The following is a 24,853-nucleotide window of genomic DNA, read 5'->3' on the forward strand; positions in this document are numbered from 1 at the left end:
ATATAAAAATAAAAACAAACAGTAAAAATCATTTCTCTCTAGGGAAGCAGAGCACATCCAGGCATGTGGATAGCATTGTCCTTTCTCTTCCTAGGAGTGAGGCGGCACTCAGGGCCCCGCAATGGTGATGTGCTTGGCTGCAGAGAGGTGGCCCGGTCATTTTCTGATGGTACAGGTACGTCCGCTCTCTGGGCCTGAGCTGTCCAACACAGCAGCTACACGAGTTATTTTAATTTAAATTAATAAAAAGAAAACTACAAATTCATTATGCACTGGTCTCATCTCAAGTGCCCAATAGCCTATGTAGCTAATGGTTACTGCACTGGACAGTGCAGATTTGGGACATTTCCAGCATCTCAGAAAGTTCTACTGAATACCGCTGCTCTAAACTCTGGGCAGCCCCAGATTCTCACCTGGGGATTGAGTAAAATCACAAATGGAGAATGCTTGTGGTCCAGGACCCTCAGTCCCAGATCCCAAAAGCCATCTGAGCAATCGACACTGTTTTCTAAGAGACAATTACAAAAGATGGGGGCCGGTGGCAGGGCTGGGACTGAAAAGGGCTTGAGAGGTGTTACTGACTGAATCAGTGCTTGCAGAGCAACTTCTCTTTTGCAATCCTTGCTGGTCTGACAGGCTCCTGCAGAATTACATCACTTCCTAAAAAACAGGCAAACACCTCTCCTTCAAGTCAGCACCAACCCAAACAAGCAGGAAACAGGAAATGTTCAGGTTTCAGGGAGGCTGAAGCCCAGCGCAGCCCAGCACAGCATCATGCCGGGGCGAGCTGACAGGAAGGCTTCCGGGGCTGCCCTCGTCTTTGCCCTGGTGATCGCGCTCCTTCCCACCAGCCAGGCTCTGGGTAAGCTACCTCCCGGCTTTCCACCCCAGGAAAGGAGGATTACGAGGCTTGTTTAGTGCCCCGGGCTACAGAACTCTGCCGGGGAGGGGGAACACCCAGAAAATCTAGTCCTTTCTGTGAAAGAAGGAGAGAAAATCAGAATTGTAGTTTGGGGGGGTGGAGTTGGGGGGGCTTGGCTGGCTTTCCCCGCAGCTGGCCAATCCTGCCCCAGTTCACTCACGTGGGGTCCCTGTAATTTACCAGCTCTAACGGGCATATTAAGAAAACCATGAACTTTTTGGCAGTTCGTGCAAAAGAACATTTCAGTCAGCTGAAACAGAGAAATAATGAATTTACTTTTAACAAGGTGGGTTGAGAAATCTGCTAGTCCTAAAACCTCTTGTGAAAAACTGGGGTATGGAAATATACGGCTAGAAATTATACCAAAGAAAAACAGTAAGTTAAAAAAAAAAAAAGTAAACAAAATTATCTGAGGAGTTACCAGGCATCCATTCCAACTTATCAAGAGAAGCCTTTCATCTGTTTTTCTTTGATCTTGTTATGTTGGGGGATATTTTCTTTGCATTGATTGTTACTACTGAAACTTTATTGTTTTTTTTTTTTATTTAATCTCTTTAAATCTTTAGATTAAATCTTTTTAAAATCAGAGTGTGTGTGTGTGTGTGTGTGAGAGAGAGAGAGAGAGAGAGGCAGAGCATGAGGGGGGGAGGGGCAGAGAGAGAGGGAGACACAGAATCTGAAGCAGGCTCCAGGCTCTGAGCTGTCAGCACAGAGCCCGACGTGGGGCTCAAACTCATGAACCGTGAGATCACGACCTGGGCCGAAGTCGGACGCTTAACCGACTGAGCCATCCAAGCATACCATGAAACTTTATTTTGAAAAGTGATGTGATTGTAGCCAATCAAAGGTACCGGAAAAGACAAAATGTTAAATCTCAGTATTTTGAGCTAAGAGCAGCAATTGATTTATACCCTTGACAGTTGCTACAACAAAAGCACGATCAGCCTCAATTGCCTCTTACAGTTTTGTTGACTTGCCCTCGGGTAAATAAACTCATTGCCAATAGTTTCTGTCAAGGGATACTACCTGCTTCTAGCATATGGCAGTATTTCAAGCAAAAGGAAGTTCTCAAGCTACAATTCTTTAAATAGGATGGGGGTGGGGGGAGGGGGGAGCATCAGGCCCTGACCTAGCAGATGTGGCAATTTCCTGGAGATTCACAGTCAACACGCCACCACAGCATCCCACCAATTTCGCTTGCCCTGGGTGCTCTCCATGTGGTCTTGCCAGGCATCCGAGGTGGCAAATGAAAAGTGAAAGGCAAACCATTCCAACCAGAAAGATGTTTGGCTAAAATGGGAGGTAGTGTTTAAGATGAGCCGGGGGGGCACCTGGGTGGCTCAGTCGGTTAAGCGTCCGACTTCGGCTCAGGTCATGATCTCGTGGTTCGTGAGTTCAAGCCCCACGTCGGGCTCTGTGCTGACAGCTCGGAGCCTGGAGCCTGTTTCGGATTCTGTGTCTCCCTCTCTCTCTCTGACCCTCCCCCGTTCATGCTCTCGATCTCAAAAATAAATAAACGTTAAAAAAAAAAAAATTTTAAGATGAGCCGGGGGGGGGGGGTGCGGGGGGGGCGGGGAGACAATGTGTTATCTTAGGCACGGTTTGGGGGCTGGGAGCGAGCACCAAGGTGACACAGCTCAAGTTGCATTTGGTGGCACAAGGGAGGTCGGAAAGCCAAGCTCCATTGCCCCGCAGCTCTTCTGACTGAGGTTCCCCGGTTCTCTCCTCTGCCCGGGTGGAGAGCCCTCTGGGCCAGACTCCTGTCCCCGCGGGGCGTCCCTTCACACCCCAGGAGGCAGAGCCCAGCCATCCCACTGCCACCTGTTGTGAGTCTTAGAGGTACCACCCGTGCCTCAAAGACGCGCTGAGAGTAATATTTAAGCTTGCCTGAGTATTTTCTTGACATTTCTGAGTCCAAGCGTCTGCTTGGGAGACGCAAAAGGATCATCTGAAGACCCAGTACAAGTTTTCTTTCTAAAACCCACATCTGATCAGTGGCTCTTCCACATGAAGACCTTTGGTTGCTCCTCACTGATGCCCCTTAGACTCTCACTTCAACCTCCTTTCCATGGCATCTCCTCCCACGTGCCCTCCCACTGCCCAGCCACAGTCACACCGAATGGAGCAAGTGCCCCAGGCCTGTGTGGCTCATGCTAAAAGTGAATGACAAGTTCTCTTTTTTCTACTTAATGAACTCCTATTGACCCAGACTGAAAGTTAACGCTTCCTTGATGTCTCCTTACACTGCCCCTTGCCTGGCATTCTGCCTTTACCTGTATTATGCCCACATAAAACTAAACTTCTATAAACATAGCTAATCACATTAAATCCTAATTGCGTATATGTCCGTATCTGCCACCAGCCTGTGAGCTCCTCCAGGGAAAATCCTCTGTAGCTCATCTTTGCCTTCCTCGAACCCTTTTCGAGCAATATAATGGATCTGAGGCTGATCACTAAAAGCTGATGAACTCCTGAAAACAAGTATCATTAGAATGTCAGGGAAGTCAGAGGTGAAAAGCTGCATTTCAGCCAAGTGCAGGTTTTATCCGGATAATCATCCAAGACACTTACTGGGCCCTGTCTGGATTTCCAAAGTCAGAAAATGCAAAAATGCCCACCTGCAAAAAGCTGTATAATCGAAGTCAAGGGGAAGTCTCTTACAAAGACTGATTATATATTTTTAAATTAACGAATGTATATCATTGTGAGCCCATGGGGCCTAAGACTTCAGGATGTGAGTTGGTTTATAGGCGTCACACTTGTATTTCCTTGGATTCTTCAAAAAGTATCTTGGAGATGTTTGGTAGTAGAATCCAATCTACTGAACAGCCTGACTCTCTTCCTTGCAAACATATTCCAGGATACAGCTCAAATCAAGCCAACCACAAACAGGCAACATAATCTCATACCTGCAGTTACCTGGACCAGTGTCAATACCTCTCAGTGTCTTTTCTCTCTATAGAGAGAGCCTGATGCAGACTTGATTATTATCCCAAGTGAAATAATCTGCTTAGAAATCACCAGGAGAGAAATGAGAAAACAGCTTTTCTGGGATTTTGACCAAACAGATGAGCATAGTAGAAGAAAAGCTGTGGATTTAAGTATCTTGGCCAGGGTTGGATGCTAAGAAAATGCAGACTCAATGTCAAGGCAACATTGTGTCCAATGAGTGAGGGAGTCATTTCCACCTGGTTTCTTGCCCTGTGCCCTGTCAATGTCAGCTTGACAATATCAGAAAGCTAAAAGCAACTTCCCAGACACCAAAAACATGGGATTTATTATCTGCTTTGGGCATAATGGTTTGTAGAAAGGAGGGCTAAGGGCATGACACAGAGAACAAGGAGGCTGTAACTGTTTTGGTGGCCAGGGTTAAACACTGGGTTTGACACGGACGACTGGGAGATTTTCTATGCTGTTTCAGGAGAGCATTAGCTAAACCTTGGGAAGAAAGAATTAAATAAAATACTAGTTACATAAATGGAGTTGCACTTCTTACACTGATCTCATTTCAACGAATGTGACTGGCACCTGCTATTGCCTGGGACAGTTCCAATTTCAAGTAGCAATAATGATGATAGCAAACACATATAGTATTCATTGTATGCCAGGCGCTGTTCTAAATTATTTATACTAACTCATTTGATTTTCCTAACAACCTTAAACACATGTCCCTCTTTTACGTATGAGAAAATGGAGTCACTGAGAGGTTAAGTGACTTGCCTCAGGTCACACAGTTAAATAGTAAAGTAAGATTCAGTCTCAGGAATCCATGCTCTAACATATGCTGTGATACCTCTGGATTTTTAGGCTCTGCCAGGATATGTGGCTAGTTTCAGGTTTAGAAAAATATATGTCTGGTATCCTTCTAACTGTAGATGCATTCTTAGTTGGAGTCTAATGTTACTGCATATTAATAAAGGAGCTGTATCTGGTTGGGTCAGAGACGGGTCTACAGGAAAAGGGATGGAGGGAGTTGGGTTGAACTTTGGCCTTTAGAGGGGGAAGGAAAGGCTGCCAAGGTGCAGAGTGAGCAACAGAGAATCAGGGGATTAGCATAGTTAAGACCAGAAGCCGGAAAAGTTGGAATGATGAAGTCATTGGGTAAGAGGCTTCGGGGTGTGGGAACCAGGGTCAGTCGCTGTGGGAGAGCGCTACTGAGAACTGACCCCAAGGACCAAGCAGCCTTCAGGGACCAAAAAAACCAAAAAAACAAAAAACAAAAAAAAAACAAAAACAGACAGAAAGGGATTGATTGAGGCTTAAAGTCCCTCTGTGTCCAAAAGCCTGATCTAAGAAACCAGAAGAGGGCTGGATTTTGGCTGGGATGGGCCCAATTCTGCAAAGAAACAATATAACCTGCAATTTGCCTACCTGTGTATAGTTTGCACCATCCTCAAATGTTGGCAAAGATGTGGAGAAACAGGAACTCTGCACCACCGGTGGGAGGGTTAGTGCAATCACCCTGTCCATCCTGCTGCTTAACCCATTCATTGGGCTTTTAATTTCAGTTATATTTTTTATTCTAGAAAAAATTTTTTCATTTCCAGAAAAAAATATGTCTTGCTTTTATTTTTCTTTAAAAAAAAAATTTGTTAATGTTTATTTATTTTTGAGAGAGAGAGAGACAGAGCATGAGTGGGGGAGAGGCAGAGAGAGAGACAGAATCTGAAGCAGGCTCCAGGCTCTGAGCTGTCAGCACAGAGCCTGACATGGCACTGGAGCTCATAAACCATGAGATCATGACCTGAGCTGAACTTGGACCCTTAACTGACTGAGCCACCCAGGCGCCCCTGGTTTTATTTTTTCTTGTGTTATTTATTCCTTCTATGTCTTTGTTTTAAACATAGTATTACCTAATAGTTTTATCTGAAGTTTATACAGACCCAAGCCTGTTGTTCATCTCAGTTGATTCCCATTCATGATAGAAATCCTGGGGGCACGAGGCACCTGGGTGGCTCAGTCACTTGAGCGTCTGACTTGGGCTCAGGTCATGATCTCGTGGTTTGTGAGTTCGAGCCCCGCGTCGGGCTCTGTGCTGACAGCTCGGAGCCTGCTTCGGATTCTGTGTCTCCCTCTCTCTGTGCCCCTCCCCCACTCATGCCCTGTCTCTCTCTCTGTGTCAAAAATAAATAAACATTTAAAAAAACTAAAAAAAAAAAAGAGAAATCTTGGGGGCACTGAGGATACAGTCTGGCACACAGAGGAAGACTCACCCCACTTAACAGAAATCCAACTTTTTTTTTATTCCATCACCAACGTATTGTAAATACTTTACCAATACAACCTAGTCCTGTCACCACAGAATAGTGTTTGGGAGAAATGGAGGCAGGGATGTGCTAGGCTTGAGGAGAGTCAGAGGTTAGACCTCAGGCTTAACCCCCAGCATTGGCGTGGAGAGGGGGAGGCTGAGCAGGCCTCAGGGGTCAGACTCCAAGAGTGACAAGAGGAGGTGCCCAAACATCATTAAAGGCACGAGCCAACAAACCAGAGTCTGCTGTGGAGGCAAGTTGACGCCAGAAACAGATGACCAGAGATGCCAAAGCTATTGCCAACGAGAAAGAAGTAGACAAAATCAAATTGAAATCAGAAGAGGGGCCAGGTCCACAGTGTCAGGATGAGGGTGAGGTCAGCCTGGCTGTGGAACACTGGTCTTTGACTTAAAACTTTGTGCTAATCACTGCTCCTTCCCTTCTTTTCTTTTCCTTAAGTTTATTTAATTTTGAAAGAGATAAAGAGAGCATGAAAGTGGGGGAGGGACACAAAGAGAGAGAGAGACAGAGAGAGAGAATCCCAAGCAGGCTCCTCACTGTCAGCGCAGAGGCTGATGTGGGGCTCAAACACATGAACCATGAGATCCTGACCTCAGCCCGACTCAAGAGTCAGTCACTTAACTAACTGAGCCACCTAGGCGCCCCTTCCTTTTTTTTTTAAAAACCATGGCCTGGTGTTTCAGCTTTAACTTTTTTTTTTTTAAATTTATTTATTTCGGGAGAGAGAGAGAGAGAGAGAGAGAGAGCATGTGAGAGAGGCAGAGAAGGTCAAACAGGCTCTGTGATGTCAGCATAGAGCCTGATGCAGGGCTTGATCTCACAAACTGTAAGATTATGACCTGAGCCAAAACCAACAGTGAGATGCTTAACCCAGGCGCCTAGGCACCCCAGCCTTAAGTTTTGAGCCAAGAGATGGACAGAAGTCCCCTGAAAGAATTATATAACCTCTCATATCCCTATGGTCCCAAACCTTTGTTCTAGGAAATCCCCTAGGTTCCCATATTCGTCTCCGAATTTAAATTTCCTCTATCATCTTTTTCTTTTTTCCTTTCCTTTTCTTTTTTCTTTTTTGTTTTTTGAAACATTTTCTGGACCCTGAGGATTTCCTTGCTTTTTTGAGATTTCTTTATACATTTAAAAAGTTGCTTCTGATATTTCATTCAGTATTTCTAGGTGTGGCATATTGGGAAAAATTTTCAGGTTACCAACCATACCAAAATACCGGAAAAGGAAATTTTTCTACACAACCAGTCTGGAGGACAATTTGGAAATATTTAGTCAGCTAAAAATGTTTGTAGCCTACAACCTCAACAATTTAATCTCAGGTATATATACCAGCTCAAAAACAAATGTGTGGCAAAACGTCATGGCCAAGAATGCTGACTGTAGCACTGTTTGTAAAGATGGAGAAAATAGAAACAACTTAAATGTTCATGAACAGAAGAATATGTGAAACTTAATATAGTCACAAAATGAGGTGTCATATAGCTGGTAAAATTAATGAACTAAAGCCAAATGTATGAAGATGAATTAATCTCAACTGTAATGTTAGCCAAAAAACCCAACTGAAGATTATTTTGCACAGAATGATTACATATACTTAAAGTTTTAAAAACACTCCGGGGCGCCTGGGTGGCTCAGTCAGCTGAGCATTCGACTCCTGATTTCGGCTCAGGTCATGATCTCGCGGTCGTAGGATCAAGCCCTGCACGAGGCTTCGCGCTGGGCTTGGAGCCTGCTTAAGATTCTCTCTCTCCCTCTGCCCTTCCCCTGCACACACATGTGTGCTCATGCATGCTTTCTCCCACAAAAGTAAATAAATACATAAAAACACTCCAAATTATGCTTATATTACTTAGGGACATAAGCATATTTTAAAAGTTGGGACTGATACACGTTAACTTTAGGAAAGCAATTACCGTTGGAAAGGGAGGGAGGGGAATGAGATCAGGGAGGAGTACAAGGAGGGCTTCAACTGTATCTATGATGTTGTGTTTCTTTCAGAAAAACATGGTAGTCCTGGGGTCAGCAAATGAAAACCCATGGGCCAAACTCAGCAAGCGCCACGTTTTTTTCTGACCCGTAAGCTAGGAATGGTTTTTATATATTTAAATGGTTAAACAAAAACTTACATAATAGCCTGTATTTTGCTTTGTGGGCCACAAGATCTAAAACATTCATTCTCTGCTCTTTAAGGAAAAGTTTGCCAATCTGTCCTCTAGTCGATATAGAAAATTGTAAGATAATTAGTGGTGGGTACCCAGTTATCTGTTACAGTATTCTCTATTCTTTCAGGTAGGTATACTTTTATAATGCAAAATAATGAGAGTGCCTCTGAGTTTTTCTTGAGCTTTCTGCCATCGTCCCTTTCCATAATTCCCAGTCTCTTTGAAAGAAGTCAACACACCTTCATCTGGACCCACTGCAATCTGGCTGCTGTGTCAAACACAGCATTCCAATTGCTCTACCTGGGTCATCAGTGTCTTCTAAGAGCTAACCCCAAGAGACCCATTTCTGTCCCTATTGCACGTTTTCCTCCGTATCACTTAACATAATTAACCAATGATTGAAATTCTCCTCTTCCTTGGGTTTTGCAATGCCTTTTTCTCCTTGATCTCCTAGCACATTGAATGCTCCTTTCCAGTTTTTGTTTAGGAGTCTTTCTCTTCCACCTGCTCATTTCATAGCATGTCTATCTTTTATTTCTTATTCCTTATATCATTCCTGGGCCATGGTATCCTTGTTCATGGCTTTCACCTTACTTCTTGGCTGATGATTCAAAACAAAACAAAACAAAACAAAACAAAACAAAACAACCTCCCACTAGGCCTATCTGCCCAGCTTTATACCTGCATTCTCGTCCTCAGTTTTTCTTGGACAATGTCACATGGGCCTTAGGCTCAGCATGTCCAGAACGGAACTCCTTCTCAGCTCCCTGCTAGTTTAAGCACTTGTTAGCGCTCGCCTATTCTAGTTCATTAACTTCTTAACCTGTCTCTTGTGTTTAGTCTCCTCTTCAACCCTATTTCACATGGCCTCCAGAGCAATAGCTCTATAACAAAAAGTGATCATTTCTTCCTATATCTACCCCTTCAGTGAGATTTCATTTCCTTTGAGTAGATTCCAAACCCCTTGCCATTATTACAAGGCCCCTTATGAGATGTCCTGAGTTCCTTTCTTGCTTAACCCTTGACACTCCCCACCACACGCCTGATGGTGCAACTGCTCGAATGTGCCAACACTGTTGGGTCACTGAGCCTTCCCATGTGCGTCAACTGTGATGCCTTTCCCTGACACCTTTGCCTGATAAACTCCTGAGATTCAATTTAATGACCTTCTCCTCTGTGAAGATTTCCTGAGTCTTCCACCCCCAGATGAACAAATACCTTCCTCTCCCATAGTCTCATGGTATTCTGTATACAATCATGGCTTTTGTTAAACTGTATTATAGGTATTGATTTATGTGCCATTGTCCCTACTTACCAGTGTCTTCCCTGGGAAGCATAGACCTGGTCTCATTCACCTTTATATGCCAGGACCTAGAATAGTGCCTGGTACATAATAGGCACACTATTGACTGACTGACTGGGGAATGAATGACATAAAATTTATCCAAGATTTACATATATTCATGACAAAGTCATAATCATTTAAATAATAAAATGAAACTATGGTAATACCTGGATAAATATGATTTTTTACTTACCCCACTTTTTTTTTTATTCCAAAGTGTTAACTATCCCATATCTTTTCATGTATAAGTAGTTTACTTCTGTCTTCTCAGACCAAAACAGGCAACAATTAGTGCTTCCCTTCCTGGAGAGAATACTATGTAACCACATCCATTGAGTAGTATTGAGAAAGTATTCTTATCTGTCTTCCTCTCAAAATAGGGATGGGGGGGCGCCTGGGTGGCTTAGTCGGTTGAGCATCCGACTTCAGCTCAGGTCATGATCTCATGGTCCGTGAGTTCCAGCCTCACGTGGGACTCTGTGCGAACAGTTCAGAGCCTGGAGCCTGCTTCAGGTTCCGTGTCTCCCTCTCTCTACCCCTCCCCTGCTCACGCCCTGTCTCTCTCACTCTTTCTGTCTCTCTTTCAAAAAGAAATAAAAACATTTAAAAAAATAGGGATGGAGTTCAGACCCAGAAAATAGGTATTGAGCAAGCCTGACGATTTGCAGAAAGACCAGGTAGTTACAAGCATTTGGGGGAGGCTTTTGAAAGGAAAACAAAAGGAATATAAGTTCCATGGATAATACATTTCAAGCCAGTAAAAGAGGATTTGAAAACTCAAAAAAGCAATAAAATTTCTGTAACATAAAATAAATAGAAACATCTGCCTCGGGGGACGAGGACAGCACAGAAACATTTCCTCCTTAATTAAATATGGTGAAAGGAAAGTTCCCTACCAGGGCAGAGTCCAGTTGGTGGTGTTGGGTTCCTTTACCTTGAAATAAAACCAATAAATCTAGTCTGTTTTAGAAATTTGAATTTTTTTCTATGTTTTTTTGCTGTACATGAACTAAATCCATCTTTATTATTTCCTACTTCCCCACCCCACTGTGGTTTTCAGAAATAAGAGTCCAGTAGTTACTAGGGTTTCCTGACATCTGGTTTTTTTTCTTCCACCGACAAAAATATTTATTAATTAAAAAGACATTTATTCTTTTCTGAACATTATGCTTGTTTATTTTTTCATGATTAAGACTACTACATTTAGCAAATAAAAATATAGGACACTCAGTTAAATGTAAATTTCAAATAAACACTTTTTTTTTTTTTAGTGTAAGTATATCTCATGCAATTCAGTGTAAGTATAGGCCACACAAATATTGCATGGGACACATTTGTACTAAACAAATTATTTGTTGTTTATCTGATACTCAAATTCAAGTGGGGGTCCTGTACTTTATCTAGCAACCCTATGACTATCTTTTATCAAGCAAAGACCATCCCTACATTGGTCTGTCACTAAAACCACAGACCTTTGGTTACGTAGCCAGTTAATAAATATTAGAAAAAAATTAGGCTGAGTCCTAGATCAGTTATTCAAATAAAAGTACAGGAACCATGCTGAAAACAAAGCAAAACACAACACCCTAATGATTACATAGAACCAGGAATCCGAGAGTGGATCACCTTTAGAGAATCTACTCGTGCAACCCATCACATTAAAAACTAGAAGGAAAAAAAAAATCGTGGGATTATATTAACAAATGCAGAAGGGGCGTCTCGGTGGCTGAGTCAGTTGAACGCCAATTTCGGCTCAGGTCATGAACTCACAAACCGTGAGTTTGAGCCCCTCGACAGGCTCTGTGCTGACAGCTCAGAGTCTGGAAACTGCTTCAGATTCTGTGTCTCCCTCTCTGTCTGGCCCTCCCCCACTCACGTTCTGTCTCTCTCGAAAATAAACATTAAAAAATTTAAAAACAAAACAAATGCAGAAAAGAGGCTGGCAAGAGAGTGGAACTGAATTGCATCCCGAGCTCAAGCAGTAACACTGAATTTTCAGTGCTTGAGGCCTGTTAGGTTGTCCAGGATGGAGGGCCAGGATAGAATCCCTTTCAAGGTAAAATAGGACCAGAAGCAGGCCAGCCTCAGACACCAGCCTCAGACACCAGCCTCAGACACCTGGACTCAGAAAGTCCCATCCACGATTTGTTCCGCTCAGACACCACTTCAGAGACCTGAGGAAATTGCCTCCTTCCTCGGCCTCCTGTAAGAATCTGTCAAACAATAGAACAATCTCTTGCTCTCTGCTCCCTCATACTGGTTACACCCTCTCCCCTTTCTCAGGCTGCTCCTGGTGAAGACACCTCAGCCCCTGAGATACTAGCCCACATCTCCTTTCCCTTCACTCCTGTCCTCCTTGTCTCCTGTATGTCCACAAACATACATCTACCACTTGTTTTTGGGCTTGGCCTTGTCTTTCAGGTGCTCTCTCTGGCGACACTGAGCCCATGCTGATCTGAGCAAGGGGTGCATTGCCCAGACAGTGGGCCCGTGTGCACTGTGCAGGAGCCCGCCTTGTCTCCCCTCCCTACTCGGAGGGGGCTGATAGCAGGCCAGAGAGAGGGCAAGGGCATGGCCAGGAACATTTGACTCCCACTAACTCTCTCGAATTGTAATTTTGAAACCAGTTATTCGAAAGAGAGATAGAAATATAATAAAAGTAGAAAATATTCAGATTAGTAATGATAATAGCTATCATTTTAAGAAAATCCTTTTTGTTTCCATTTTTTTTTTTTTTTTTTCATTTGTTTCTTCATTTCAGCTCAGGTCATGATCTCACGGTTTGTGAGCTCAAGCCCTGCATCAAGGTCTGTGCTGACAGCGCAGAACCTGCTTGGGACTCTCTCTCTTTTCCTCTCTCTGTTCCTCCTCCGTGGTTTTCTCTCCCTCTCTCAAAAATAAATAAACATTAAAGAAAATACATACATTCCTTTAAACTGCCAGGTACCACAAGGCAGAACAGGTCTCCAGCGTGCAAAAAGGTAGTCAGATGGTCAGAAATGCAGCTTCCCCAGGTGAGTAACTCCCAACTGAGACAAGACAGCCTCAGGGTCTGGGCAAGTCCGGTTAAATATAAGCAAGCTTTCTTTTGAAAAGACACCAAAATAAAAAGTTTAAAACAAAAAAAAAAGGCATCCGAGCATGGTGGGCCCCCTTTGTGGGCATGTTTTAATCTGATAGCAAATTACAAAAAAATAAAAATAAAATCTGATAATAAACTGGAGCTGCAAGTGTGCTTCTGGAGGCAATGAGGTAAAAAATACAACCAAGCTTCGCAAGTAAATTCCCAGAGCAGACTACCGTGTGAAAGCATTTTACTAGATGACCCTCCTCAAAATAAGCCAAAGAAACATTTGTTAACCTTCTTTCAGCATATGGTTGATGAGAAAGGGTGTACAAAATGCAGGCATTGCTGTATGTGAACTGCCTTTACTTTTTTTCTTTCTTTCCTTTTTTTTTTTTTTTACAGTTTATTTGTTTATTTAGAGCATGCAAGCATGAGTGGGGGAGGGGCAGAGAGAGAGGGAGAGCGAAAATCCCAGGCAGGCTCTGCACTGATAATGCAGTGCAGATAATGCACTGATAATGCAGAGCCTGATGTGGGGCTTGAACCCATGAACTGCAAGATCACCATCGAGCCAAAGACAGACAGGTAACTGACTGAGCCACCCCGGTGCCTCTGAACTGCCCTTTGACAGTTAAAACCCGCCCTCACCCTTCGGCGCTATTGTCTTGCATCTGTTCAACCATAGTTAACCTGATCATACCTTCTTCAGGTAAATATGTCAGGAAAATACATTAGGTGAGTATTTCCACTTAATCAAAATGGTCAAATAGTACAGCAGAGCTTACAATGACAACCACAATCTCTCCATTTCCCTAGTCCTGTCCCCAGAGAGAATTAGGTCACCCAGCCTTTACATGTGGGAAACCATGGGAAACACTGGAATCCCCCCACCCAAACAAAACAAAAACTAGGAACATGAAATTTTATCATTCAGTATTTTTAACTTTGCATTCAACAGTTCCTCTCATTTTCCAGTGCTTTCTTTGAAATTTAGATAACTTTAAAAAAATTTTTTTTTTTAACGTTTACTTATTTTTGAGACAGAGAGAGACAGAGCATGAACAGGGGAGGGGCAGAGAGAGAGGGAGACACAGAATCGGAAGCAGGCTCCAGGCTCTGAGCCATCAGCCCAGAGCCCGACGCGGGGCTCGAACCCACGGACCGTGAAATCGTGACCTGAGCTGAAGTCGGACGCCCAACCGACTGAGCCACCCAGGCGCCCCTAGATAACTTTTTAAGAAGACCACCTTAGATCCGTGTTTCTCTTTGTGACTAAGAATGTACAGTGTGTATTCCTGGAAGAGGGTGGATAGAGGCAGGAGGACATTATATTCTTGATAAAAAGGTAAGAGATGTCCCCGCATTTTCTCTCAGACTAACATGGCCTATTTACATTTCCTAAACAACTTTTACCCGATGGCAGACAGGGTTACAGGTGCTAGGGATACAAAAGGCACCAAACTGTGGAGGCATCAGACAATAAACAAGTATGTGGGGGCGCCTGGGGGCTCAGTTGGTTAAGCGTCTGGCTTTGGCTCCGGTCATGATCTCACGGTTTGTGAGTTCGAGCCCCTCATTGGGCTCTCTCTCTGCTGTCAGTGCAGAGCTCTTTTCAGGTCCTCTGTCCCCCCAACCCCTCTGCCTCTCCCCTGCTCGCTCTCTCTCTCCCTCAAAAATAAAGAAACATTAAAAAAAAAAAAAAGTACCTGAATGAAGTACTCTCAGATGATAAACAATAGGTTAGTACTGTTTTGAATCCAAGCAAATGGGAGAAAGGCAGAACACTTCAGAAACCCACCTGTGGTCCATGCAGGCTGATATCCCAGTGGCCCAACACCAAGGAGCATCGTCCATCCACTTGGCCCTGGTGTCTCCCTGCATCCAACACAATCACCCTCCCACAGACTGGTTGCAGTCGGATGAGCCTGGTACGTCATTGGTTCCCATTTGTTCCATGGCCCATCGCAGTCCGATTCCACAGATGCTGAACAACTGATTTGTAAACAGACACCAGCACCGAAGAGATAGACCATCTGATGGATGCCTATTCCTATTAATTTTGCTCTCAGAGGCTTCTTTCTGTATAGGGTCTCCGCTCATCTTTTTTTTTTTTTTTTTTTTAATATTTATTTTTGAGAGAGAGACACACAGATTGTGAGTGAGGGAGGGGCAGAGAGAAACGGAAACAGAATCCGAAGCAGGCTCCAGGCTCCGAACTGTCAGCACAGAGCCCGACGCAGGGCTTGAACTCATGAGCCATGAGATCATGACCTGAGCTGAAGTCGGACGCTTAACCCACTGAGCCCCCCAGGCACCCCTCCTTTAAAGCTTAGTAACAACAAATTAAAATAAAGTCAATTGAATTACAATTTAACTCAGTAACTCTCAGCCTGGCATACTTACTGAAATCACTTGGGGAGCTTTTAAAACATGCCGAGGCACAGCCGCTATAGATACCCTCACTGATTTGGACAGAGCTTAAAACCCACCAGCTGATGTGGGTGCATGGTAAATGTTGTGGACAAGAGGCATCACTAATAACTAAACACAACTTAGACCAATGGCTCTCAAAGCATGGCCTCCAGGCCAGCAGCCACCGCATGTTTTTAGAAATGAAACGTTTTAGCTCCATCCCAGACCTACTAAAGCAGAAACTCTGGGAGCAGTGGTCAGCATTCTGTGTTTGAGAAACCCTCCAGGTAATTCTGAAGCTAAAGTTTGAGGACCCATGGTTTAAAGCCCCAAACTGTTCTGTCAGCAGTGACCTTCACAAGGGGTGAGGGTTTCATACCCCAGCACACTCTCTCATATTCAGACTTACTCGGGAAGGCATGGTTGTCCTCTCTCAACCTAGCCTGGCCGATGGCTCTCAAAGCATGGCCTCCAGACCAGCAGCAACCGCATTTTGTTAGAAATGAAACGTTTTAACTCCATCCCAGACCTACTAAAGCAGAAATTCTGGGAGCGGTGGTCACCATTCTGTGTTTGAGAAACCTTCCAGCTGATTCTGAAGCTAAAGTTTGAGGACCCGTGGTTTAAGGGGGCTCAAGGCTTCAGTGGTGACTGTTAAGCTATTCCGTTCTGGAGACAGAGTCGGTAGCTGCTAGACAAGACTTTGGTATCCCACTGCCTGACCTCTTTCTTCTCCAGTTCGCCAACGAGGAGCGCTGAGAACAGCAGTGGCTCGGAGTGCTGGGTGGCCCAGGGCAAGACCAGAAATGGGGAGGGTCTTCAGCAGTGGTTCTCAATCCCGGCTGCACACTGGAGTCACCTGGAGAACTGTAAAAAAAAAAAAAAAAAAAATCCTGAGGCCTGCATTCACCCCAGATATAGTGAGGTGGAAAGGTTTGGGCATCAGGAGCGTTAGAAGGTCCACAGGTGATCCTAACGTGCAGCTAAGGCTGAGAACCCTCGGTTTGGTTTTATCTCATCCAACACTGACTGGCTCTTCGCTGTGCGCAGAGGTCCAGGTGAATGAGAAGCAGGCGGACTTCTTGAGTTTGGTGTCTTAAGTATCTTGAAATTCAGATACTCCAGTTTCTCCACAGAGCAGGGCAGAATTTGAATGCCTGACACCTGACTTGTGTTTCCGTTTGTTTCGTTATCTGAATTATGAAATCGTTGACACAATTCGTGCATGGAGTCTACATAACAAATGAAAGAATGGAGCCTCTGATTGAGGCCCAACAGACTCCGTGGTATCCTGAGTTTAATGCCATTGTCTCAACATTGTTTTCTTTTACATTGGAACATCAGTGTGGCATTCTCTCAGCTGGTACGTAATGCCTTTTTATCTTCAACTTAAAAAAAAACAAAAACAAAAAAACTGGAGCGTGGTTGCATATTTGTTCCACTTTCAAGAAAAGAGAAGTCAGCTAGTTTGCTTCACGGAGAAGCAGAGTCATTTCCACTTAGTGACGGTGTTTGGAGCAGTGATAAGGGCTGACGCGCCCACTCAGCTGCTCTTGCTGCCGGGTTCACCTGGAGCCTTTTCTCCCAGTTTCCCACGCACAAAGATTCCCCCCAGGGTCCTTGCCAGGTTTGTGGAATATGCGTCCCAGATGTGTTTGCATGGCCATCGTCAACAGTCATTTGTAAGTGACTCCGTAACTGTGCGGTTGATTATCTGGTGCTTTTAGGATCGGAGGATTAAAAGCAAAGTGAGGTGTTGCAGCGTCGCTTTTCGCTGGCTCGTGCCTCTCCCTGTTCACTGTCATGCCTGAGCCTCTCTATTTCTGCAGCGTTTTCAGTTTTACCCTCAGGCCATACATCACTTACCCTGAAATATGTCCAGACTTAGGTGAGAAGACATAGCAATAAGATGAAGACGTCAGAGCAGGCAGATTAGTCCCCAGGGGGACGGCCGAGAAACCGGTAAGTCTAGAGATGGGGGAACGAGAACGGAGCACTAAGCGAGTAGCAAATCTACCAACACCGGGCGTGTGTGTGTGGTGCCCTGTGGGTTACTTGGCATTTTCGTGGTTGTGATTTCCTTTGCTCTTCACAGGAACACTATGGGATAAGTAGGACAGGGCCTCCTTCCTTGGCTTTTAAGAGAGGGTCGAGGCAGTGAGGGGCCCTCCCAGGCCCTGCCGTTCTGAACCCACATCCTGCCCGCCCCGATGCCATGGAGATGTCCACAAAGTCCACACACGACATAAGACACGGCCCTGCACATTCTGCCCCACACACGTTCTGGGCTCACTTCCTGATAGAGAGTCTGGGTTCTCCCATAGAAGCACTAGACTCCTTAGGTTGTAAAATGTTGCTTTTACCCAAGAAGCATAAGGTGGTTCCTATAGGAAGTTACCATTGACTATTGTGGGCCTTAGCAAGTGTTGCTCAGAAAAAGCTGGGGTTTAGGGCACATGGGTGTCTCAGTCTGTTAAGCATCTGACTTTGGCTCTGGTCATCATCTCATGGTCGTGGGATTGAGTTCCGCATGGGGCTCTGCACTGACAGAGCAGAGCCTGCTTGGGATTCTCTCTCTCCCTCTCTCTCTCTGCCCCTCCTGCCACCCTCTCTCAAAATAAATAAATAAACTTTAAAAAAAAATCACTGTCTCTAAAAAAAAAGAAAGAAGGAAAAAGAAAAGGCCGGGGTCCATAGATACGTTGGAGGCAGAGTAGCTTTAGGGGGTGCCGTGTCCATGGGGGAAAGAGTTGCTGTCACCCCACAGGCCGCAGGAGGAACCTCCGTAATGCTCTACGCAACAGTCCCCTGAGTAGCCCTCTGCGTTGCCTGCTTTTGTGACCACTGGCTCCTTTGCGGTTCCCACCTTGGTTTTGTCCGCCTCTTGTTTCACTCTCACCTCTGTTCCCTTGGTGAGACACTCTTGGCTCCTGAGTTGATTCTATGGCTCACCTTGGTTTTCTGGCTCCCCTTTTGACGGCATCTAATGCTGCTGGGGCTAATCCCCACCGTTTTTCAACTCCCCCCTTTCCCATCAAAGATACCCTGCACGCCCCACACTTTTCTGACTTAGTTTCTGCTGGTCCTCATGGTGTGAGGCCCGGGCTGGAGCCATCTTGGAGAAGGCCACCAAGAGCAATTTGGTGCTGTCTTCTCTCCCCCTGCACCCAACACCCTTGTTCCTGCTCTCACCACACTTAAGACAAAATACAGACCATACGTGCACGGGTACAAACCAAAGGACGCAGGGGTGTTTATTGTAACATCATTGAAAATGCAAAAGAAACAACTTAAATCTCTGTCAATAGGAACAGGTTATGATACATCCAAATAATAGGGGGAAAGACAACTGTCTGTATATAGACATGAAATAATCTTGAAGGTCACATTTTTTAAGTTTATTTATTTAGTTTGAAAGAGGCAGAGGGAGAGAGAACCCCAAGCAGGCTCTGTGCTGTCAGTGCAGAGCCCAGTGTGGGGCTGGAACTCAAACCATGAGATCCTAACCTGAGCCGAGACCAAGAGTCAGGGGCTCAACCAACTGAGCCACCCGGATGCCCTTAAGATCAATTAAAAAAAATTTTTTTTTATTTATTCATATTTGAGAGACACAGACACAGCGCAAGTGGGGGAGAGGCAGAGAGAGGGAGAGAGAGAGAATCCCAAGCAGGCTCCGCACTGTCAGCAGGACACAGGGCTTGAACTCATGAAACCATGAGATCATGACCTGAGCTGAAACCAAGAGTCAGACACTTAACTGACTGAGCCACCCAGGCGCCCCTTAAGATCAAATTTTAAGTGAGAAAAGCAACGGTCAGAGCAGTATATACATTTTGCCACCCTTTGTGTTAAAAAAAAAAAAAAAAAAGAAAGAAAACAGGAAATGATACTTACACATGTATTGAGTTTTTCTGGAAGCCAGCAGAGTGGGTTACTGCTGGGGAGGCACCTTGAGTGAGTGGGGGAAGTGGTGGTAGAGAAACTTCCTTTCTGAGCTTAGTATCATGTGTCTAGTACCAGTTCAGAAAATTCTAATTAAAAAAAACAAAGTAAATACCCCAGAAGCAACATAGCAACGTGGAAATAGATGGGGCGTTGGGGGTCCCCCCCTTAGTTGTACACATTAGGACATCACGCCACAGGGGTAAATAATTTTTTCAAATTCTCACTACTATGAAGGGACAAGCTATGACTAGAAGCTTCGCTATCATTTGGCACCTACGCTGTAGGGAATGCAGCTACAAAACCCTATGTCGCAGAACTTATAAAGGACAGTGTTGTCCCCCAGGGCAAGACATTCAGGACTCAGTTTCTCCATTTGTAAAATGTGAGCAAGGAAGTTGTTGGGGGGAGGAAATTAGGTTGTGGCTGTTTATCCTAGATCCTAGCACATGCTAAGCATATGATAAATGCCAGCCAGTGTTCTTTATTATTTGTGGCTGTTGTGGTGTTGGATGGGGTGGGGAGGGCTGTAAGGAATGTTGTAATGGAAGTATCTGGAGATGAAGTCTTGTAGGGTAAAGAAAAATAAAACAGAGAGGGAAAGAGACCCCTTGATTCTCATTTATTTAAATAGCCGCTAGAGATTCTGAGAGAGTGATGTTTAACGTGCAAAACGTATGTTAGGGTGTATGTGAGAGGGATGTTGGGGAGAGAAACTTCACCCCCTTTCACTCCAAAATGTCACTAGGGGCCAGCTGTGACCAGCACTGTCCCTTGTGCTAAAAAATAAGTGTACATGACCCAGGACCATCTGGTGTGTTTCTTTCCATTTCTCTTTCCTTCCTGATTATCTAAACACTCTCATTATTCCTGCCACCTTATTTCCTTTCCTATTTTCTCTTCTTCTGGGGCCACAGGTCAAATGGTGACTCAAATCCTTCCTTGGAGAGGTGTTGAACACGTCCTGCTGTGCATCTGGGCTGAATTGCTTAGAAGGAGCCCCACAAAACCAAGGTTTCTGGGACCCATCCCTCTCTCTTCCCCTTTGTGCCAGGAAACTGCTTCCTTCCAGGCGAATCGGCGAGAACAGGGGTTCCCTCTCTGGTTCACCACCTCGTGCCTTGTAATCATTGTATTCCTGTCTTATCGGAGGGAAACATCGTGTGAATTTCAAGGCTCAGTTTCAAGGATCGGCCACCTTGGGTTCACATCCTCCTCCACGATACCTCTGTGACCATGGGCACGCTGTGTAACCTCTTTGCCCAGTTTCTATCTGAAAAAATGGTGAGGACAAAATGAGATAATCTGGGTAAAAGGCAGAGCCCAGGATTTGGCTTAGTAAATTCTCTATAAAGGTTAGCCTGAAATAGTGGTGGCAGCCTCAGCAGGCCTAGAAGTAAGCAAAAGAAATAAAAAAGAAGTCTGGGTATTCGAGGAAGGTCTGTAAGCACTGGCCTCAGAGAATAGGAGGGTCAGTATTTCTACTGCACCTGAGTGTGTGCCCCTCCCTTGCCAACCCCCCAAATATGTCTAGTCGTTACTGGCTGGATCATCAGTGAATGATGCTATTTGGTCTCAATAGTTCTGCGAGCTGGATGACTTTAATGAGGAGATTGTCCTACTGGACAAATATCTTTTCCTGGATTAGGGTGATATATGATGCATCAAAGCTTTTAGCATATGTGTTAATATTATTAACTTATTACCTTATTTCAAAGACATAAATATTTCAAAGACTTAACCCAGACCGAGGTCAATACATAGTAAATATTTTTTAAAATCCTCCTTTTGGGGGCACCTGGGTGGCTCAGTTGGTTAAGCATCTGACCCTTGGTTGCAGCTCAGGTCATAATCTCACAGTTTCATGGGTTCAAGCCTCACATCAGGCTCTGTGCTCACAGCGCAGAGCCTGCTTGGGATATTCTCTCTCTCTCTCTCTCTCTCTCTCTCTCTCTCTCCCTCTTCCTCTCTGTTTCCGTCTCCTTTTCTCTCTCTGCCTCCCCCTGACTTGTACTGTCTCTGTCCCTCTCAAAATAAGTAAATAAACTTAAAAAAAATAATAAAAAATAAAATCCTGCTTTTGGCATAAACACGTGAGGAACATCAGCTAGTTATACTCTGTAGTTTGTAACTGACTCTGATGTTTTTGGGGGGGGCATTTACCAATGTGATTATCAAGTGGATTCCCTGGTCTTGGGGGATACGGAAATGTTCGTGTACATAGTCCAACAAAAAATTAGACTGTGATCACACATATTTTTATTTTTATTTATTTATTTATTTTTATTTTTAAATTTTTTTTTTCAACGTTTATTTATTTTTGGGACAGAGACAGACAGAGCATGAACGGGGGAGGGGCAGAGAGAGAGGGAGACACAGAATCGGAAACAGGCTCCAGGCTCCGAGCCATCAGCCCAGAGCCTGACGCGGGGCTCGAACTCACGGACCGCGAGATCGTGACCTGGCTGAAGTCGGACGCCCAACCGACTGCGCCACCCAGGCGCCCCTCACACATATTTTTAAATAAAATAAATCAGAGGAATTCGTGGTCATTCAGTCATGCGAATGGATAAGGTGTGGAATTGGCTCTGTTACTCAGTGCGGTGGTGGCCTGACCTACAGTAACAGAGGATGGCTTAAAGCAGCTGACTTTTCTGTTTGCATGGCACCTTTCACTTAGAATGTTCATATAAGTCATCTTACTTGATAAGTTTTCTATAGCCTAAATTCATGCTCTTACCTTCAGTGGGCCCCATTTGAATGATAGGCAACATTATGCCATAGTAACATGGAAACCTTTGGTTGCCTTACTGTGGTCACTACATAGCCGGGTGAGGAAAGATTTTTCAGATGATCATCAGGCTAATAGTCCTTCCCTGTCCTGTGATGAGCCCCAGGATGGTTTTAAACACAATCTGAAATTCAAAGAGAATACACTTGTTTATAGCTTCTTAATAGGGAAAGCTCTTTCTATTCTAGGGAAAGATGCTTTCTATTAAATACATTTAAATATTGGTTCCCTAGTCTCTAAGGGAGCTTCCCCCTCGAGAATTTCCCTTTACAAATGAAATACATGTTGTGTTTTTATTTAGAATTCAGGAAGACTTGTGTCCGATAATCTCAGAGTCTCCATTCTCTGCAGCATGTGAGACTGAGGCTGATGTCTAGTCAGTCTCCCCAGTTTCCACGAATTCTTCTGCACTGATAGGCAACCTTTTATGAAAAACTAGGACAGCATGCATTGCTTTATACCTGAGTGCTGTGTGGCAAGTAGTTAACTTCCAGGAAACATGAATTTGGATTTATCCAGAAATGTTATGGAAATAGCGTGGTGTCCTCTAGAAGATGTTCTGGAATATCACCCTTGATATGACGAAGCTTCTCAATGCCCTTTGCGTAAGTGTGTCCAAAGTATCTGGTTAAGACCCAACTGCCTGTATCAGTGGGAGGTTTATCTCTGGGCTCCGTCCAATTCCATGTCCAATATACTCCCAGCTTGAACTCCATTTATGTTAAATCAATACTCTGTCACAACGAACCGGATGACCAAATGCAGTAGATCAAGTTTACCACTGGATGCATGTAGGGTAAATGTAAAAATCATTGAAAACATAACATACTAGCTTTGTCTCCATGGCAATCTCAATTTTGTGTGTGTTCCCTCAGGGTATGTTGAGGAACCAGAACAGTCAGCAGATAGGCCCCTGGAATTGGAAAGCCGCAATGGAGACTCTACCGATGGAGCCATGATGGAGACGACGTTGGCTGCAGTGACCACAGCAACATTAATAACAAATACAAATTTTACCTACTTTGAGGAGGATGCAGATCAGCACGAATTTATATTAATGGTGTTGATCCCGCTGATTTTATTGGCCCTCCTATTTGTAATACTGGTAATCCTTGTAACACGCTATAAAAGGAAAAGAACTAAACAAGGTAAATATTCTGTGTGTTCCCATTTCCAGACAATTGCTTCATGTGTTAATGAACAATCAATAAGGCAAAAACACTTTCTGCTTTTACACAGAGCCTTCTAGCCAAGGATCTCAGAATGCCTTACAGACATGTGAGTATGATCCTAATTAATGCTTGTTGGGAGTTGGGGCTGAGGGAGGAAAGGGAACGGAGAGGTTTTAAAGTGAAGCAACAAGGACTACATAAAATAGTAAGTGGTGAACACTCCCTTGTTTTTCAAACAGAGAGCGGCTTCAGCCTCAATTGAAATTTAAATCACACAACTGCCATCTCTGTGCTTAATCCAGACAAGGGCGCAGTCTAGAACTGGCCAATAGGTCCGTGCGACATTCCCTGAGTCGGAGGAAATAATCGAGCTGGCAAAGCAGTGGGTCAGATTGGGGTTGAGGATGCGGAGGCTGAGACCTTGGGCTCGAGAAGAGGATTCTCTCATACAGATTTCCGTCCAAGATACTGTTTTCTCCTCCATGCCACATCCCAATTTGATTGTGTAAAGGCCTGAGTAAAGCATCATTCTTATTCTCATTAAAGCTATGACAACTTTTGTATGAAATTCCTAATTGGCTCAAGATGACCGTCATCAATCTGAAAGCAATCTGATGGAGAATTCCTTAGGTCAGAGATACACGCGAGGGGTATTCAGTGCCAATTCTCGGAGCAACACATACTAGGTGTCACGGTGTAGTTCTAAGTCCAAAGCAGACTTGACTACTTCTGGCTTGTGCTGGTAAAAAGGACTCCAATTGGATTTTTAGGTTGAAGCCTTTAGTTCTTCCAAAAATCACTCAAGGGATGAGACCATCCCTGATAAGCTCCATATTGATATGTGCACACAAAACTCGCTCTCTATCCCTCACACTCACTAATGGGGCACCTCTGGCTTCGAGATCAAGCTCTTGGCCTGTGGGTCTTGCTCACTGTCCTCACACCAGAAGAGGCTTTGAGATCACGGCAGGAGCTATAAATGGTCATTTTCCATTATGCCAGCAGGTATGGTAAATGTGAGCTAGGGAAGAAGCCCTGATGTGCATTACCTTTCTTGGCAAGAGCCAATGTAAGAGATTCCAAAGGAGTAGGAAATACACCTGTTTTCTCCACTGCTTGAAATTTCAGGGTGACCTAGTAACAGTGGTCACATGGGAGCTCCTTTGTAAGCTAAAGAAAAAGATAAAGCAAACAGAGATGTCTGGACCCCATTGTTTTGACCTCATGGAAAGTAAGAATTTCCTGCCTAAACCATAGTCCTTCAGCCAGTCTTACCTAATGGTGTCATAGGGTTTGGGGGGAGGATGCCGGGTGTCCAGTCAAATGTTCGTGCTCCTAGGCTCTAAATACAGAAAGGGCTTTTTGATTAAACTTCATTGTGAGAACCTCAAAGTTCAAAAGCCATCCATGATCAAGAACGGGCCTCGATCTCAGACATGGCTCATGTACCCCACATTGGGTACATGAATTGTTGGCTGTTCCCAGAGTGTGGCTTACACTTTTATGACATTAACGTGCCTGGTTGACACTGTTCGTCTGTGTGAGATTTCCTTCTTGTCTGCTTGGCAAATCGCCACCCTATTCTTCAATGCCCAGTTCTTTTATGAAGCCTTGAGTAATCACTCCCCAGGCAAAATTAATCACACCTCTTCTGTGCTCTTACAGACTGTGTTCACACTTACTGTGCACAGTGTTTACACTGGCATGAGTTGCTGATTTGTCTTTTTTTTTTTAATTTTTATTTTTTGGTCTCTCTTACGAGGT

General features: G+C 44.4%; 1 protein-coding gene across 3 annotated transcripts in view; it reads left to right on the plus strand.

Annotated features, from left to right (window-relative positions):
* The first annotated feature begins 672 nt into the window (after window positions 1–672).
* The window catches only part of TMEM154 (transmembrane protein 154), a 45,841-nt gene continuing 21,660 nt past the window's right edge, over window positions 673–24,853 (plus strand). For 2 of the 3 annotated variants that reach the window (XM_019441267.2, XM_019441265.2), the window contains exons 1-3: window positions 673–862; window positions 22,793–23,065; window positions 23,157–23,195. In XM_019441267.2, the coding sequence (XP_019296812.2) occupies window positions 775–862; window positions 22,793–23,065; window positions 23,157–23,195 (400 nt within the window). In that variant the 5' untranslated portion in view covers window positions 673–774. The remainder of the gene's footprint in view (window positions 863–22,792; window positions 23,066–23,156; window positions 23,196–24,853) is intronic. The other variant, XM_019441266.2, reaches the window with a different exon arrangement.

The sequence above is a fragment of the Panthera pardus genome, unplaced genomic scaffold (genome assembly GCF_024362965.1).
Source record: "Panthera pardus isolate Hobbes unplaced genomic scaffold, ASM2436296v1 HiC_scaffold_13, whole genome shotgun sequence".
Classification (NCBI taxonomy): Eukaryota; Metazoa; Chordata; class Mammalia; order Carnivora; family Felidae; genus Panthera; species Panthera pardus.